At 47.1% G+C, this 18648-nt stretch overlaps 1 protein-coding gene across 1 annotated transcript in view; it reads right to left on the bottom strand.

Annotated features, from left to right (window-relative positions):
• LOC147436695 (protein argonaute 1-like) overlaps positions 1-18142 on the bottom strand; it is an 88679-nt gene extending 70537 nt beyond the window's left edge. The window contains exons 1-2 of the mRNA XM_086489511.1: positions 17825-18142; positions 17539-17726 (exon numbers count right to left, since the gene is read on the bottom strand). Coding sequence (XP_086345637.1) covers positions 17539-17726; positions 17825-17983 — 347 coding nt within the window. The 5' untranslated portion in view covers positions 17984-18142. The remainder of the gene's footprint in view (positions 1-17538; positions 17727-17824) is intronic.
• Between the last annotated feature and the right edge of the window lie 506 nt (positions 18143-18648).

The raw sequence follows: 18648 nt of genomic DNA, 5'->3' as shown, positions 1-18648 counted from the left end.
TTTTTGGGTTGATGGGAGGTGGTAACTTTAAGATTGCCACGATCTTCTCTGGGTCACGCGCTAAACCTTTAGCAGACACCACATGGCCTAGAAGTGTGCCTTCAGTAACCAAAAAATGACATTTGTTAGATTTAGCTTTAGGCGTGCCTCTCTGCACCTGAGGAAGACAGCTGAGAGCTGAGCGAGGTGTTCCTCTAGATTCTCCACTGGGGTTGAACATTGAGCACCTGAGAAGGTCGAAAAATCGTCCATGAAGATGCGAAGATGATCCGTAAGCAGAGGACAAAAGATGAGATATACCGTCCTATTGAAAGAAGGTGGGGCATTTTTCAACCCAAAAGACATTCGAGTGTAGATAAAAATACCCCAAGGAGTCACAAAGGCCGTTTTCAACTGATCACCATGATGGATGCCCAACTGATTGTATCCACTAAACCCATCCATGAAACTGTACAATACATGCCCTGCTACATCTTCGAGCACACACTCAATGAAAGGTGTTGGGAAACCATCTGGGATAGTTACCTTATTCAGAGCACGGTAATTGACGCACACACGGATTTTGTTGGACTGCTTCTTAGGCGTTATCACCATGGGTGATAACCACTCAGAGTGCTCCACAGGTACAATGATCCCTGCCTCTTGCATTTTTTCTAACTCTGACTTGACCGCTTCAGCATACTTCGGGTTGAGCTTGTAAGCTCGGCCTCTTGCAGGCTTAGCCCCTTCAACCAGAGGTATAGTATGGACACCCAATTCTGGTGGGATCCCCTCCAAATCCTTGTAGGACCAAGCAAAAACATCTTCAAAAGAGTGTATGAAAGAGACTACCTGATTGAGTAATGCGGGATGCTCCCATAACCAAGCTGCTAACAGTACGTGCTGAGGGTTGTCAGGATCTCCCAGGTTGACTTCTCTGACCGGGTCCGAGGGTGTAGCTGGAGAGGGTGCTTCTGAAGATGAGAGGTGAGCTACCTCTTGGAGCTTCAAGACATCGTGTGCAGGTGTTTGATAGATTGGAAACTCTGCATACTCTTCCTGTAACCATCCTGGTGGGAGCTCCTCGAAGGGTAAATCTTTAGACCCAGACATGGCAGAGTGCTTTTATAGGGGGTCTGACTTGGGAGATGCTACAGGAAGGGGGAAATCTTTGGCGAGTGGATGCAAAGGAGATTTCTTCCCCCTTCGGTGATGTGTTATAGGTTCCCCAAGACCGAGGGCTTCCATCGGCGGGTCATTCGGAGCATGAGAATTTGGGGCTGACACACTTACTTCTTCGACTGTTGTACTGTCCGCTGTAGGACTTTGGACATCTGTGTCCTCCTGAGGAGTTTGAAGAGAGAGTGTTACCGACGGCACAGGTGAGTTTTGAATAGAGACCATGTAGCATGGCATCGATGTGGTAGCTTCCAACCACTGTGGTAGCAGGTCCTCGTCAGACCCGTCAGGTGGGATGGGCTGCTCAGGGTCGGGGTTGGACTGTACTGACAATGAACTGTGATGAGCCACTGGATCCATCCCTCCTTCAAGCCGGATTGGTTGCATTTGGGAGCCGGGAGTATGTATCCACATGGCGTCGTTTCCCCAATCATGAAGTGCCTTAGTATGCCGCAACCATGGTCTACCAATCAGCAAAGGGAATCCTCCCTCCACCTGAGGAAGACTGACCACCACAAAATCCAAGCTAAATGTGAAGTCTTGTACCTTCAAAGGCACCTTCTCTACTATGCCCACAGGGTAGACTGTCCTCTGGTCTACCAATGTAACAATGAATGGAGCAGGGCGAGTAGGCTGCAGACCTAAGGCTGACATGGTAAATTCGGGCATTAGATTGATTCCAGACCCACCATCCACTACGACGCCTGAGAATTGATGTCCAAGAATAGATACAGTAAGACCTGGACTTTTATAGTCGGTGAGGGGAGCAGCTAGATATGAAATCTTGTAGGACTCCAAGGGCTGCACAGGTAGGTGCTCGCCACTAGGCCCTATACCAGGGTACAAAGACTGAACTATTGAGAGGGTGTCACTTCTAAGGGTTGCATCTAGCCGGAGCATCTCATAAAGAGACACTTGCTGCAAGGTGTTCTTCAAGATTGCTTCCGCTGTGGGCCTAGCTCCTACAATCTGGGCCTCCTCGGAAACTTTGACCTGTTGCAAGTCAGCCACTGCTGCCAGGAAGGCTCCATCAATGTCCGAAAGCATAGAGATTGGCCTATTCTTTGCACCACTTACGGGTGAGACATTTTGAACAGGTTGCGGAAGGGTTGGACAGGATGGTCCCGTTGCCAAACTTAAACCCAGGGCTGCTCTTTGTGCTCGAGTGAGCACCCCAGCAGGCTCTGCTGCTTGTTGTGGCTGAACTGTATGTGTAGCACGTGTTGGCTGAGGAGTGGTGTTCACTGTGATTAGATTGATTTTCGGGAATGTAAACTCTCGTTGATTTTGATTCGGGCCTGAAGATGAGGATGCCCTTTGTTTGGGACAATCTTTACTGTAGTGGTCCTTAGACTCCGGACAATGTCTGCAAGGAGGAGACCCTTCAGGTAAAGGACACTTACTTTGGTAATGCCCATATTCACTGCATCTGTAGCATAAGATTGGCCGATTAGACGGACGAAACGGGGGACGAGGTGGTCGCTGCTCTTGTTGTTGCATGGTGCTGGAGGTTGAGGTGTAGAAGCTTTGGGGAACTAAGGGAGTACTAGCATGATAAAAGCTGGGGGGTGCAAAGTTGTGCATACCTTGCTGCATAGGGGGTGTTGTCAACAGAGGAGGCAACTGGTTTTGATGGCCATAGGGTGAGACCATGTTGGATGCAGGTGCTAGCCCTTGTTGGAGAGAAGGACCTAGACTGTGTTGTATTTGCCGCAATCCTTTGATATAGTAACAATCCTTATCTTCGTGCCCAGATTTTTCGCAGAAGTGGCAATAAGCCCGAAGGGGACAGTCTTGTGGAGGGTGTCCAGGAGAGCGACAAGAGCTGCACCATACCATAGCTTTAGTCTCCTGCTGAGACCGAAGCTCTGCTAGTTCTCTCTTGATTTGATCCAAAGCCTCAAGGTGCGATGGTTTCTCTTGTCTCAGAGAGATTGATTTCTCTTCTTGGAGAGTGCGTTGTAGTTTGAGGGCTTCAAGTTCCCTGCGCAAGGAAGTCAAAGGATCAGCAGGACTACCTTCCGAGAACACAGAGGGAGTATCTATGTGAGGAGAGTTGTTGAATAGCTTCCTAGCCCCCTCCATCCCAGTAGCAGCTGTGATGAATTCCTCAAGAGTGCCGTCGGGTCGGAGGCTCTCCCGGAGTTTTTGCTGAGAGGTTTTGGGAAGCGCCTTCTCCACCCACTTCTTAACCATGAATTCACCGGGTTGCTGGGGAAGCTTGGCAACCAGAGACTTGGTTTTGGTCATAAGCTCTGCAAAAGTCTCCTCTGGCTGGAGCACCATGTTGGCCAACTCATCCAACACTTTCTCTTGGTAGTCGCCTTGCCTGAAAGCTGCACAGAACTGTTGTCTTAAGTCTGCCCAAGTTGCAAAATGATTCTCTGCAAACTGGCTGTACCATTTGTCTGCTAAGCTGTCCAAGGTGGATAGAAAAAGTACCAGATAAGCATCTTCCCTGTTAAGACCACGTCCTCTACAGAGAGATACGAACCTCCGTGCATGGTCGTCCGCATCTTCCGAGGAGAGTCCTTTGAAGGTGGGGAACTTGATGTTTACCTTGGCCAACACACTAGCCAACACCTCCATGGCCCCTTGTTGAGCCTGTTGCTCAATAGCATGTTGTAGCAGAATAGGAGAGAGCTTTGCTGGAGAAGGTGATCTAGAAGATGTGGAATCGGATGAAGGAATAGGGGGATGTCGTATGTGGAGGTATGGGTGATGAGGTTAATGGACTTCTACTAGATACCACAGGGCGTCTTCGATTATGGTGCTTCAGAGGGCTCAATAGTGCGCTTTGACGCTCAACTGACCTCCTTGTATGTGTCATGCAGTGAACAACACAGATCTAAAACAAGACAAGTGAGGATAGTGACTAGACCACCTAGTCCAGGACCAGTGACTAGACCACCTAGCTGGCAGGACGAGGAGGACTGGACCAGGGCGAGGACTAGACCAGGACCCGGGACGAGGACTAGGACTGGTTGGACCAGGGCGAGAGAGGACCAGACCAGCAGACTATCTACACAGTGTAAGCAAGTGTGAGGAGCCAGGTAACAACCGATTAGCTTCACAATTTGTATCTCCACAAGAGTGAGACTTCCTTTGAGGTCCCACCGTGATCGCCAAAATGAGAGCACCTGTAGCGCAGATAATGTGTCGTGCTCTCCTCAGTGCAATGTGCGTGACAATCTCACTCAAACAGACTGAATCTCCCTCAAACAGACTGAACAGAAAGGAAACAATAGACGTCAACAGAGCTCACAAAGACACGACAGCAGACCAGAACATATGACTCGACTATCTCAAAGACTGATACAGACTCTGGCGTGGCAGCACACTAAGCTCCAGCCCAGGACTCACACGTACAATGGGGGTGTCGAGGCTCAGAAGTGCCGGGATGGTGAAGACGTGCTCTGTGTAAAGACCCACTCTAGACGACTACGTACAAGATCATGCCACTGGCCCCAAACAACTACTCATATGTACAATAGCCACCAACGGCTCATAAAGAACATCATCTAAGTCTATCCCTACTGGGTGGCGGTGGTGACCTGGCCACGATGTCCACTAGACCACCCTATCCCTGCCACATGTCTCTTGCCAAAGAGTCCGTCTAGTGTGAACCGACCAGACCAAAGACCAACTGACCAAAGCCCAACTGTAAACTAACTGTCCTTTGAAAGTGACACTGTAGCCTGCTACACTTGTGACCATTCTTTGGAGAGTCAGCGTCACTGCCTTTGGGATTGCCCTATGGCACAGCAGGTTTGGCTTCGGGTCCTTCGGCTGATGCCAGCTCTTTCCACTACACGACAGTACACTTGGGGACAGCTACTTGGTCCACGCTCACGGACCTGGCATTACAGTTTGAGCTATCCTCCACCAACAAGATGATAGTGATACAAAGAGGTCGCCCCACATTCCAACCTGCTACAGAGCTTACCACTCTTGTGTGTTGGGAGCTCGTCTGTGGCTTGACACTCTGGTTCATCTGGCGGGCCCGTTGCTTCCGTATCTTCGAGGCTCGCCTTCTGCCACCAACGGAGACTGTTCGAGATTTTTGGCTGGAGCTAATCCATACTCTCAAGGGATAGCTCGAGAGACTTCAAGGCAGCTCCGACCGCATACGGAAGCGCAGAGAGGAGTTCCTTGGACTTTGGCGCCCTGGGCCTTTCTTCACCATGTTCTAGGGCGTGCTCAAATGGCACTACCGTCCACTTGTGTGGCTTTTCCCTCCTCCCATCTCCTGATCTAGCCTCATTGTACATATGTTGTTTTTTCATTGGGAGAGTCTCCCCTTATGATTGTTGTAGCCCTCTTTAGTAGAGGTGGTTGTACCCCTATGGGTAGTTTCATTAACTAATAGAAGGATCTTTTTCTCGGGAAAAAAAGAATGATCGGAAGCCTGTCAATGCAAGAACCTGCAACTCAGTGTGGCCAAGTGGACAAGCTGTGAAAAACTCCAGGAAGGCCAGATGTAGCAATATGCGCCGTAAACGTCCTCTGAATCAAGGAAAGCCAGACTAAGCAGTCTGCAATGTAGAAGCTACCGTAAGCTGCAGCAGTCACAGATAGACCACACGGACCACCACCGGATGGTGTCCTGTTAGTAGGTAGGGTAATCCAAGATGAGGGGAAAGCCAGACAACAGTCTGCGCTGTGAAGGGCCTCTGAGAAGAGGTGTGGTCAGACCAAGCTATCTGCACCATAATCATCCTGTAGAAGTAGGGAAGCCAGGCTGAAAGTCTGCGTTGTAAAGAAACTCTATGAAGAGGAAAGGCCAGACCAATCTGTTTGCGTCGTCTTGATTGTATCTCCTGCCTCCAATCCTCCGATGTAAACCTCCCCCTCTGGAGTGCGCAGCCACCGAATGATGGCTAGAATGAATGGATCTCCCAAGGATTGTACGCCCGTAGATGATCAAGCTGATGTCGAAGATACCGTGTACTGGTAACTGCAGCAGTCACCAAGAGACCACCAGATGGTGTCCTAGTAGGAGGTAACTTCATCCTCTGTGAAAAACACAAGCCATGTGGCTGTTGTCCCCCCCAAAAACGCAACTGCAAGGTGATGAAAACGCTGCTGTCCAGCGATTTTCAACGTGCTCGTACGCTCCCAGCAGGGTCTGGAGCAGTGCAAGGGCTGTAGGAAGGATGGTGAATCCCTGGCACAACCCCAGGTGGGCTGAAAACAGAGAAAACAGCAGGTATTGCTGGCTGAAATCTGAAGATCTGAATAGGAATTTGACCGGCAATGCACCGGATGCAAGGCCGTGTGTCGTAGGCAAGATTTGGTGAGCAAAGTTGAGCGTTGCCCCCTCTGCTGCAAAAACGCAGGTAGAGGGGAAGGGTTTTCCGACGACACAGTCCCAAAAAGTGAAGCCCTGGCAGCCTCATGCAAAAACGCTAGGCGAATCTGCAAAAACACAGGTTGAGAAGGTTCCCCGGCAATAGAAAAATGCAGATTTCCATCGCTTGCCTGATGCATGCAAAAACGCTGGCTGTTGCTGATCTTGGGAGAAGTTCCTGATGCAATGTAGCGACTTGGAACAGGCAAAGCTTGAAGCTGCACGTGTGCGGAAGAGAGAGAGAGCACAAACGCAAGATATGGTGAAGAGGGGGCGATCAGCCCCCCATGACTACCATGAGCAAAAGACCCGTACAATGATCACATAGTGTGGAAGTGGGTACCCCCCTGGCCCCATAAATAGGTGCCCAAGGGGAGGTGGGCAAAGCCTGGAAAAATCCCCCACGACCCAACAAGAAAAGATACATGGAAATATATGAAGGCGCCCGGACAAGGTGGGCGGCCGGACAGTGCAGTATGTATGTGTATGCAAAGGGTGGCCAGCCCAGAGGCACACTAGCCGTACATGAATGCCATAGACCTGTGAAACAGCAGAGTGGTGTAAGTCTAACAACACTTGCATACCCTCTCTTGCACAATTAGTTAGCAAATGCACTTACCACTTGTGAACCACCCCTAGCATGGCACTTATTAATAATTGGTTTTCAGCCCATTTATTATGAGATCGTGGACTCTCCTCTCAGCCAGCTTGCTCGACCCAGATCTCAGGCCCAACGTTTTCAAGCCAGAGCAGCAACGTTTTCAGACCTCCTTCTTAGCAGCGTTTTCAGCTTTAAAGACCTGCGTTTTTCAGCCATGTCAGTGAGCGTTTTCAACTTTGGAGCGCTTGCAGATTTCAGCCCCTAGCCTTGCAAACCCAAGCCATAGATAGTGCTAGCGGATCCACCATTCACCCATAGACCCCTCGTCGTCATCGTCGTCGTCGTCGTCGTTGTCGACACAGTACCCCAACACCTAGTACCCCTTATGCCTTGGATCGGCATAAGGATCCACAAAACCTCGTCGTCGACTTCACTGTCTTCAACATATACCCGCCGAACCTCGTCTTCAACATAGATCCACAGAACCCCGTCATCATCGGCGGCGGTGGCGGTATAGACCAATCAAGAACCTCGTCGTCGACATAGATCCACAAACTCTCGTCGTCGTCATCACCATAGCCGCCATAGACCCAGCAATACCTCGTCGTCGACATAGACCCAACAGTACCTCGTCGTCGTCATCATCATCGTCAACATAGACCTCTCAATAGTGCAGTACCACATCAGTACCTAGTAGTACCCAGCATCAGTACCCATCGCGCTGAAAACGCAGATGCTGAAATCTGCGTTTTCCGGGCTGAAACTGCAAACTTCGATGTGCGGCGAGGATCTGCTACAGGAAGGTGAGATCTGCGAGGTTCAGGACTTGTTCTGCGATGTCTGACTGCTACAAATTGAAAACGCTGAGTCTAGGGCTGATTTCGTCGCGAAGATCTGCAAAAACGCTGAGGTTGATCTGCAAACCAAAAACGCTAGGGACTGAAATCTGTCTTTGCTGAGGAAACTGCTAACGCTAGGGTTGATTTGTTGTCACTGTGGGATTTGCTATCGCTAGGGCTGATCTGTTGTGGCTTGTGGTTCGCCGAGGCTGATCTGCAATGCAAAAAACGCCAAGGGCTGATCTGGGAATGAAACCGCTATGCTCTGCTGTTGGGCAAAAATGCTAGGTTGGTCTCGGGGGGTCCTGTTGAGAAGGTGCCCGTTGAACCGGAGCTCCTACTGCCTCTTCTGCCATAAAGTGCTAGCGCTAGGGTTTCCTTATATATTAACTTAGTCAAATTGCCCTACCTGGTTTCCAACAAAAGTCACTTAAAAATAATAAGTGAAAAATGTCAAAAATAGGAAAAATAGGTCTATGCACTATAAAAACGCTCCTAATGGGTTCTGATTGTAATCTGATGGTCATGTTGTGTGCAACCAGAGGATATGCATCTAATCTAAGTGTCTGGACATGTACGGTCTGCGAACAAACTCACAAAAAGTGCCAGATCACTTCCTATTCTAGATTGACTTGACTGAACTGAACCCTAGTCATGCTGTAGCTTGTCCACGGACACATAGGGTTGGATGTGTCACGTGACAACCATCAGTACCCAATAGTACCCTGCATCAGTACCCATTAGCATCAGCACCTCAGCAATTAGCATCATTGTATGAGCATTTGTGCGAACCCTCAAGGGCCCCCTTGCTCTGGCCTGTCTTCTTTCTCTCTCTCTCTCTCTCTCTCTCTCTCTCTCTCTCTCTCTCTCTCTCTCTCTCTCTCTCTCTCTCTCTCTCTCTCTCTCTCTCTCTCTCTCTCTCTCTCTCTCTCTTTTTGGAAAAAGTCAGGGCTGTATATTACTAAGTACAATATAATCCCCAACGGATGCGAAAGAAGCCTATCACGTGGGGTGTACAAGCTGAATGTAAGGAGGAGAGCCACTATAGTGACTACTCGACTAGAACAATCTCATGGTGGTCGGTGTGATGAGTGGAGTAGAAACCACCGAGGAGGGGCATAATGCCACGTAATCTGGCCACCTGTCAATGTGAAGAAGAGTGGGGATCGGGCCCAACGCCGAAGGAAGGCAAATCGACGAGCCTTGGCTGCTCGAGATGTACCTGAGGAAGAATCCCACTGCCAAATCAGGGTGTGAATGATGTCCAGTCAAACGGCAGTGAGGGTATCCTGAAGGAGCTGAGGAGCTGCACTTAGAATGTGAAGACATCGAGCTCTCCAAACATTCCATAGTGTAATACTAGTGATGACTGAAAAAACTTCATCACGTGTCTGAGAATCCCCTTGCCAATAGCATAGCCAAAGTCCCTCGCCGATAACGAGTCGAGGTAAGCATGAAGGCTGGATCTGTGTCTGAGCCCTCGTAGAAAAGATGCGGGCCGGGCATCGCCATCAACCATGAGACAGATCCCCAAGTGAGAAATCCATGCTGAACACCTGCTCTGCTAAGTAGAAAGCAAACTGCAAGCCACACTACATGGGAAGCTGAGCATGACCAAAGACAGTGTGCAGGTGACTCAAGAAGTCGCAAAGGACAGCGAGTACATAACGGATCATGACCCATAGTAGCTAGCCAAGTCCCAACTGGAAGTCCCGCATGTGCAATCGTCGGCATGAAAAAAGAAATACGACGGGCCGCATGTAAATCCAAGATGGCGGACCAAAACTGCTGCAGATAGGCATGGGAGAGGCCTGAATGTAACCAGAAACGCATACGAGTGGGCTGCTCTGGTTTCTGTCTCATCAATGCTAGCCTTCCAATCCTGACAGTGTACTCAAAGAATGATACAGGTGCACCGGTGGGGTCAAAGTGAGGCCAATGCCACTCTCCTGGGTCCCAATAAAGCTGAGATAGGGCATGACCCTCCCACACCCAAAGCCTCCAAAGTACAGCATCAGTGGAAGCGAAACGGGGGTCAACACAACGACGCTTCCCGCGGGAGCCAACTACTCGTATGGCCTCCCATCGAGCGTCGGGGTCTCTCTCTCTCTCTCTCTCTCTCTCTCTCTCTCTCTCTCTCTCTCTCTCTCTCTCTCTCTCTCTCTCTCTCTCTCTCTCTCTCTCTCTCTCTCTCTCTTTCTTTCAGTTCAATTCTTTTAAGTGAAGTAAAGTGTCCATTGTGTTTGTGCGGAGTAGTAGATCCGAGCTAAATTCATAAACACTTCCGCTCCACCTGACATACAAACTTTAAAAACTACAAGTGAAATATGATCAAAGCTCAGAGAAATGTTTGATCAAGACTCTACCATAAAAGTGGTCACCCTTCTTGGACATATATTTTCCATCAAGTTTGAAGCCCAGACTTCTATGCAGTCTTTCTTGATAAAAGGCAAAGGTGATCCACGATCAACCCTTGGCTATGAAAAATACATTGACTAGTACTCAATTAATTGCCTTGGTACTTACAAAGTTGCCCGAGGAGTACAAGATGCTGGCAAGGGCATTACGCTTACAAATCACAAAGAAAAAGTTGGAGTTCAATGATCTCAGCTCCTCTCTCATTGAGGAAAATGTCTTAATCTCCCAAGGCAAGGTTCAAATCTGCTTCCGAAACTAAAGAAGTCCCGAAGAAATTGTTATAATTGTGGAAAGTGTGGTCATTTGTCTCAAATTGCAAATCCTAAGGCAAAGTCAAAACCTCGCAAAAGGACGAAGGCAAAGGTGTACCAAGGACTCAACAGAGTCTACCGGTGTGGCACAGACTACACTAGCAAAATTCCAACTTTCTAGTTTGTTGGTGGTTACCGCAACATGCTTTATTAGCAAGGACATTTGGAGCTTCCCATACTTGATTTGGACACATGCACCGTAGTTCAAGTCATTGATGTTTCAACCCACGTGTCGAACTTCAAAGCACATCAGTTAACCACTACTGTCACGTGCATATCTAACCCTATGTGCATGTGGACAAGCTACTTCAGGTCCAAGGTTCAGGTCAGCTTAGGAAGTGTTATGGCACCTTTGTGAGCCTGTGCGCAGGCCGTGCATATCCAGGCACTTAAACTAGTTGCATATCCTATGGTTGCACACAGCATGATCATCAGCATGATAGTCAGTACCCATCATAGGCATTTTTCAGTGCACAAAACCCATTTTCCCTATTTATCAATTTTTCACTTATTATTAATAAGTGACTTTGTTCCAAAATTAGGTAGGGCAAATTTGCTAAGTTTTATAAAAGAAACCTAGCGCTAGCACTATCTGGCAGAAGAGGCAACAGAACTTAGAAGTCAATCAACTTACAGTGCACCTTCTCAGTAAGACCGGCAGGAGGCCTACCGTTTCCAGCCAATAGCAGATCAAGACCAACGTTTTGGCTACAATTCACCTGGTGTTTTTGCAGATTGCCTAGCGTTTTGTAGTTTTCTGGCGTCAGATCAGGCCATTGCATCAGCGTTTTCGGTTTCCAGCACTTAGACAACAGATCTAGCCCCTAGCCTAGCGAATCTCACCTACCCGCAACAGATCCTTGCCGTACAGTCAAATCGGCCGTTGTCCGCAGATTTCAACATCAACGCATCGTCGTCGCGTCGTCACCATCGCCGTCTTCGCCGACAGAGTGTCAAAATTCAGCAGTTAGCAGATTTGCAATTTTCAGCCCTAGCGTTTTCAGATTTCAGCCCGTCTCGTCAACGTCGTCATTATCGTCGCTTGACATCGTCGATAAGTCGATTACATCTAGACCATTGTACCAGATTTGTGCAATCAATAGCATACACCTCTCTCGCCATAGAGAGGAGGGCCCTTGGAGGAGGGTTTGACAACTGTCTGTTGTCGTATTCTTCTCTCTCTCTCTCTCTCTCTCTCTCTCTCTCTCTCTCTCTCTCTCTCTCTCTCTCTCTCTCAACACCTTCATTCACAATGGCATTCACTTTGTTTCTGATCATTTGCACTCTCTCACTTAAGGAACGGAAGGCTCTCCCTTTCGTAAGTAAAAGGAACCCTTGAGCACAGTTCGGAGCACTTATCTTGAGCAAAGTTAAAACATTCACTTCCACTACACCTTACATTGGTATCAGAGCTTTAGCAGTGTTCTGTATCACTCAAGGAAAGAACCATAGAAATTTTTTTGCTTGTTGCGGTCGCACGTAACCCAAGTCAAGTTGGGCGTGTCAATTCCAAATCGTGTTTTTGAAGAGTGACAGATAACCCAAGAAAGAAGGGCTCGTCCGGCCTCCCCTTGTTCCTCTTTTCACTCATAATAAAGAGCGGACCGTATACTTAGCTCGGCCAATCGACGTGAGGTGGGAAAAAGCAACCTTGGTGTGAGTGCAAGGCCACTAAGGGGTGAGACCGCAGGGAAGAGTAGAGCTCGGGTAAGAGAAAAGCCTTCTCTAATACACATTGAAAGCTAAAGAAAGACCTCAAGAACCTCAAGAACCCAAGTTCCTCGTGAACTTAAGTACCCAAGATCTCAGTGTATGGTCATCACCCGAAGTGGAATGGATACTTTACATGAAGGTGATGAACATGGAGGTGGTCAAGAATTTTCCCCACCAGGAGGGTTTTTTTCCGACCCTCTCCCTTTCCCATCTACGCCACAATTTGCACCAAAATCCTATGAAGGCTTTGGTCAAGACGATGATGGACATGATGCTACAACAAGAGGCCACTTTGAATCGCGAGCGTGATCAAGCACACTTGGCGGCCGAGGAAAGAAAGGTCATCTTGGATCGTGAGCGCGAAGAAAGAAAGGCAAAATTGGATCGCGAGCGCGAAGAAAGACGGTTAGCCTTGGAGCGTGAGCGCGAGCAAGCACCCTTGGCAGCCGAAGACAGAAGGGTAGCCTTGAAGTGTGAGCATGAGCACGAGCGAGCATGCTTGGCAGCCGAAGACAGAAGGGTAGCCTTGGAGCGTGAGCGTGAGCAAGCGCGCTTGGCGATCGAAGAAAGACAAGCGGCCTTGGAGTTAGAGTGTGAGGCGCAGAGAGACCAACGCATGCAAGAGTTGGTCCTACAGGTACTCACCTCGAAGCCCGAGCCGGTCAAAGATGTTGGTAGTTCATCAAGTAGCACAAGCAGAGATTTGGACTTCAACAACCCCATCACTGAGAAGTTGACGTTCAGTAAGTATAACGGTAAGATGGATGCTACCATTATTCATTCTTGGTTGCATCAATTTAATGCTTACTTTGCGACAACTAAGAAGACAAGAAATAGCAAGGTTTTGACGGCAGCCATGTACCTTGCCGATGATGCCATTAATTGGTATCACGCATGGCAAGAGGCACAGTTGACCGCGCACCTAAAGGAAGCCAAAGAAGGCACACCCCTTTCCTTCAATTGGGCCAACTTCCAAGACAAACTCAAGGCGCAGTTTATGCCACCTCAATACCTAGCACGGTTGAAAAACGATTGGCGCGGTCTCAAGCAAAATGGTACGCAAGTTATGTCTTTCTCTAAAAGGATAAAGCTAACACACCTGCTAAACCTAAGCTCACCCCGGATGAAAAAGCCGCACAAGGAATTTTTAGATACATAACGGCAGAAGAATAAGTCATTTATTCTAAGGAATGAAGATGTTATCAATGTCACACTAAGGGTCACATAGGACGCGATTGTCCTAGGAACGAACCTAAAGAACCCACAAAGGAACACAGAATTCACATCTTCTATTAATGCAATCAGAGAGCACACTAATGTGTCCCAAGTTTCTCACGATCATGCCGATGCATCTCTCATGCATTGTTATGGTTATGTAAATGGTCAACACATTTTAGTCTTCTTTGATTCTGGTATGATGTGATTAGCTCTCGTGAAGAGCGCACGTGTAGAAGCTCGACCCATTGATCCCATTGCGGCCTCTGGGATTGCTCCAGGCATGCACTCTTCGTTTACGCATGAATGTCCCAATGTGACCGTGTCCATTCAAAATGTCCGTTTTTTTCAAAAATTTGTGATTTCTCCTCTTTCAGGATACGATGTGATTTTTGGCATTAAGTGGTTTAAAGATCATAATCCAAAAGTTTGTTGGAAAGAAAACTCTCAGTCTCGCAGTTGAAGGAACACCTCTCGTGATTCTTCAATGTGACACTAAGATTCCATCTGTCACTAATCTTTCATTCTCATGTTTTGGACGAGGATAAAACACATAATCTCATTCTAGAGAAGCATGATTTGTTACATGACAAAGAACAAGAAAAGACACATGACACGAAACTTGAGAAAGACCAAGAAAAGGACACTCTGAGTCATTCCTTTTCCACAGCATGACACACATGTTTTGTATGATATAGATGTGATTGTTCACAAGGATGATGGTTTAGTTGATGATTTTTCTCGTGAAGCTAACCTCATTGCAGATACGACCAATCACGCAGAACCGATCTTGGCTCTCGAGCCGAGGTCCAAAGAAATCACCCAGGAAGTATTGTGTGTTTGCATGATTAGTCAACATGCTTATCGAGTGTTTCATTCGTGACGGTTTCTTGTATTTTCGTCACCGTCTTTATGTGTTCCCTTTTCATAGGCATATCGTATTGTACGCTGCACATGATTCACTCATAGATGAGCACGGATGTATGCGGATCACTCTTGACAAGAAGAAAAGTTTGCATTCAACGAATTCACATTTCATGTCTCTTCCTTGGCATGACACAGTCTCAGAACGAGCACAAGAAAGATTGACCATCAAGCATCGGCATTTCCATTGTAATTTGCCACAATTGATAGATTTAGATCAGAAAGTCAAGTTTGGACCCCATTTTTTGCATGTATTTGGTGAACGGTTTGACACTCCGTCGCTTTGTTCATCTGCATTGCATGCACAGACCTTTAGGAAGCATATTATTTTTCCAGTCACTACATGGAATGTGTATGTTCATGATTTTGTGTTGGAAGTGGTTTCAGAAATTTTCCTCCTCGGAGATTCTTGAAGAGGGTGAACCTACGTCCATTGCCGAAGTTGGAGCATTGAAGCAGCCACAAATCCCTTTGTGTCACTTTCGGTGCGGCCAGACCTTTTCGAAGTTCAAGTATCGCACGACCCACGCATGAGAGTGGGCCAACGAAGAGTCCTTCCTAGGATTCCAGACATTGTTGGCGCTCTCCCTCGACGTCATACAACTCGGTACCAATACCTCACTTTGAAAAGGAGGGAATGCCACGTGCACATCTAACTCTATGTGCATGTGGACAAGCTACTTCAGGTCCACGGTTCAGGTCAACTTAGGAAGTGTTCTGGCACCTTTGTGAGCCTGTGCGCAGGCCGTACATGTCCAAGCACTTAAAGTAGTTGCATATCCTCTGGTTGCACATAGCATGATAATCAGCATGACAATCAGTACCCATCATTAGCATTTTACAATGCCCAGAACCCATTTTTCCTATTTATCCATTTTTCACTTATTATTAATAAGTGACTTTGTTGGAAAACTGAGTAGGGCAAATTTGCTAAGTTCTATAAAAGAAACATAGCGCTAGCACTATCTAGCAAAAGAGGTAGCAGAAGTCAACCAACTTACAGTGCACCTTCTTAGCAAGACCGGCAGGACGCCTAGCGTTTCCAACCAACAGCACATCAAGACCTTCCGCTGCACCTTACAACTCTAGGGGTGTCCATGGTAGCTTCTTCATCGACTTAATCTTCCTACTTGTCCACTATGAGCTGCAAGGAGGGCGTTACAGTTTATGCATCTCAAATGAATACCCAATGTGATCCTATTTGTTATTTTGTACCTAGATGAATCCAAGATAAGCCCAGATTCACCTTTAAAGGAGAGTGCAAGGCATGGACTCATGGCAATCATCAACAAGTCAATATGACTGTCAGCTCCATCGTGCATGGTATTGACTAAATACTACATGCCCACCAACGTCCTTTGTGCCCAACAGTGGGTGTAAAACTAGGTACCAATGTATGCTCACACACCCCCACCCCCCCCCCCCCCCCACACACACACACACACACACACAAGCATACATAAAGCCCCAGAATCCCAAATCACTGTATTGAGTTTCTCTAAATACTACGACATCCCCACTAACGTCCTTTGTGCCCAATAGTGGTTGTAGAACTAGGTACCAATGTATGCTCACACACAAACACCACACGCACACACGAGCATACATACAACCCCAGAGATCTCTGCACTGAGTTTCTATCATACCTCTAGAGATGCAAGGCAAATTCAGCCAGTAGGAAAATTTAGCACAAGAATAAGGTAGTTGATAGGACATACGCACGTGTCGTAACTCGGACAAAAACTTCTCAACGTGAAGTTTGCATGTCTACTATGACTAAAACATGTACCTAGATGAATCAAGAATAAGCCTAGATTCACCTTTAAAGGAAAGTGCATGGTACAGACTCATGTTGGTCATCCACAAGTCAATATGTCCATCAGCTCCATCATGCATAGTATTGACTAAATACTACTACATCCCCACTAACGTCCTCAATGCCCAATAGTGGGTGTAGAACTAGGTACCAATGTAGGCTCACACATACACACACACCAGCATACATTAATACAAAGATCTACGTTCTGATTTTTTCTCATAACTCTAAAAATGCAGGGCACACTCAACCATAATGAAGGCTAGCACTAAAGAAAGCATTAAATAAGAAAAAGTAGCACAAGAGTAAGGTAGTTGATAGGACATTTGCACCCCCAACTAGTATAAATGTAGCATCCAACCCCCATTGTTTAATCATCTAATTCATTGCTTGTTTGATGAAAATCTCTCTCTATCGCTACGCATCCATGTCATCGACTTTGACGAATTTCGCAACACAAGGATATTCTAAGCTTGAACAGATGTGACTACATTGGGCATCTATTCACCAAGTGATAAAATCACGAGGCGCCTACGCTTATGATTGTAATATTGCAAAGAAAGGAAATAGATAAATTAATCTAAGATAGAATCTAAAAGTAGAAGAAAACTATAAAATTCAGCCGTGTGAACCCTCCTTCCTCTTTGTAAGGAAACGTTCTTATAGTGTCAATAAAAGTTTCTTTCCAAATAAAAGTTTCCTTCAACACCTTGGTTAAAGCAATCCTCCACTACCTTTCCCTTTCATGACCTCCATTCATTTCACATTTCAAGGCACAGTTATAAATTGTAGCATGAGCATTCCCGGTTTGTAAAGCAAATTTCCCGGTTGAAAATGGAAAATCGCGGTTATAACTTCAATGGATTTTGATTTTCAAGGTCAAAATTTGGGCATTTTAGCCATAAATGCTATCTCAGTTGTCTCAATGGAATGACCTTAAAAAAACAAGGCCAAGAAAATGGGTTTTTTTGGGCCCAACCAATCACAAATTTCTAGAATAATTTAAACTAGAATAGAATATTCACTAATGCCAAAACCCAAGAACCCAAGGCATCACTAAGACCTAGCCATTTGGGCAGTATAAAAGCGTCCCGGTGCTTCTCCAGCATCTCTGCTACAATATTCTCTCTCTCTCTCTCTCTCTCTCTCTCTCTCTCTCTCTCTCTCTCTCTCTCTCAAGATAGTGCAATTACCTCTTTGGACCCTCGTCCTGTGATAGCTCTATTTCCATTTCAAGCACCTCAGGAAGCTCCCTAGCCGTATAGAGGGCTCGCTGCCCATCATAGGCAACCTTCCCCTGCAGCTGGCTCTGGTGTTCCCGCACAGCCTGGTTCAAGACCGCCCGATGAAGCCCCTTTGGGGGGTCGGGCTCTATTGTGACCTGGCGAACATTCAAAGCTCAGAAAAGAATCCCAGCTACAGTAGAGAGAGAGAGAGAGAGAGAGAGAGAGAGAGAGAGAGAGAAAGAAAGAAGGTTACATCGTAATGGAAGATGGTCTTTCCCTCAAAGCGTACTCGGAAGTGATTGGCGTAAACTGCAGTGGGTTCCCCCAATTTGCCATGGCCGGGGCGCCGCAACAGAAAGGCCTCCTGCCCAGCGGCGCTGCTACTGCTACCAGGGCGCCTCTGTAGCGCCATAGCAAACACGAGAGAGAGAGAGAGAGAGAGAGAGAGAGAGAGAGAGAGAGAGCGGAGGGGCGGGGGGGGCTCAAAGAGAGCGCGCAGCCAAGACCAAGACGGGAGGCAAGCGACTAAAAGCAGAAAGAACCCATAAAAGCATGTTATAGACCATTGAAAAGCAGAAAGCGCAACCAAGTCACAGCTAAAGGGCAGGCCTAAAGCTACTCGAGCGTGAAATAAATTTCATGCACCGTACGTTTTAAATGAGTAATAAACGCCTATTACACCACTAGATTATCTCTCCACGAGTCCACCTTCACATCTACCTTAGGTCTGGAGGTGATGTGCCACTTTATTTGTACAATACATAATAATTATTCAATAATTTTATGTTTAAATTTTGTTATTCAAGTTGCAAACCGCCCTACGTTTATGGCTTGCCTTATATTTCAAATTTATTTGAATGTCTTAAAAATAGAATTGTGAATCATATGCTATTGATACAGAAAATAAGTACTTGGTGGGCCATGATGTTCCATACACCATGATGACAACATAGGCTGGGTTCACAGTGAGGAGGCGGAAGATGGGCCGCAAAATGCCAATTGCCAGGTTTGTTTTGCACTCTTCCATCGTCTAGTTGTTCACACAGGAGGGGTTGGAAGAGGGAGTGGGAGTTTAGT

Source organism: Adiantum capillus-veneris, chromosome 18 (assembly GCF_014529385.1).
Source record: "Adiantum capillus-veneris isolate H3 chromosome 18, ASM1452938v2, whole genome shotgun sequence".
Classification (NCBI taxonomy): domain Eukaryota; kingdom Viridiplantae; phylum Streptophyta; class Polypodiopsida; order Polypodiales; family Pteridaceae; genus Adiantum; species Adiantum capillus-veneris.
The sequence above is the reverse complement of the archived record's forward strand: the minus strand, read 5'-3'. Positions and strand labels throughout refer to the sequence as shown.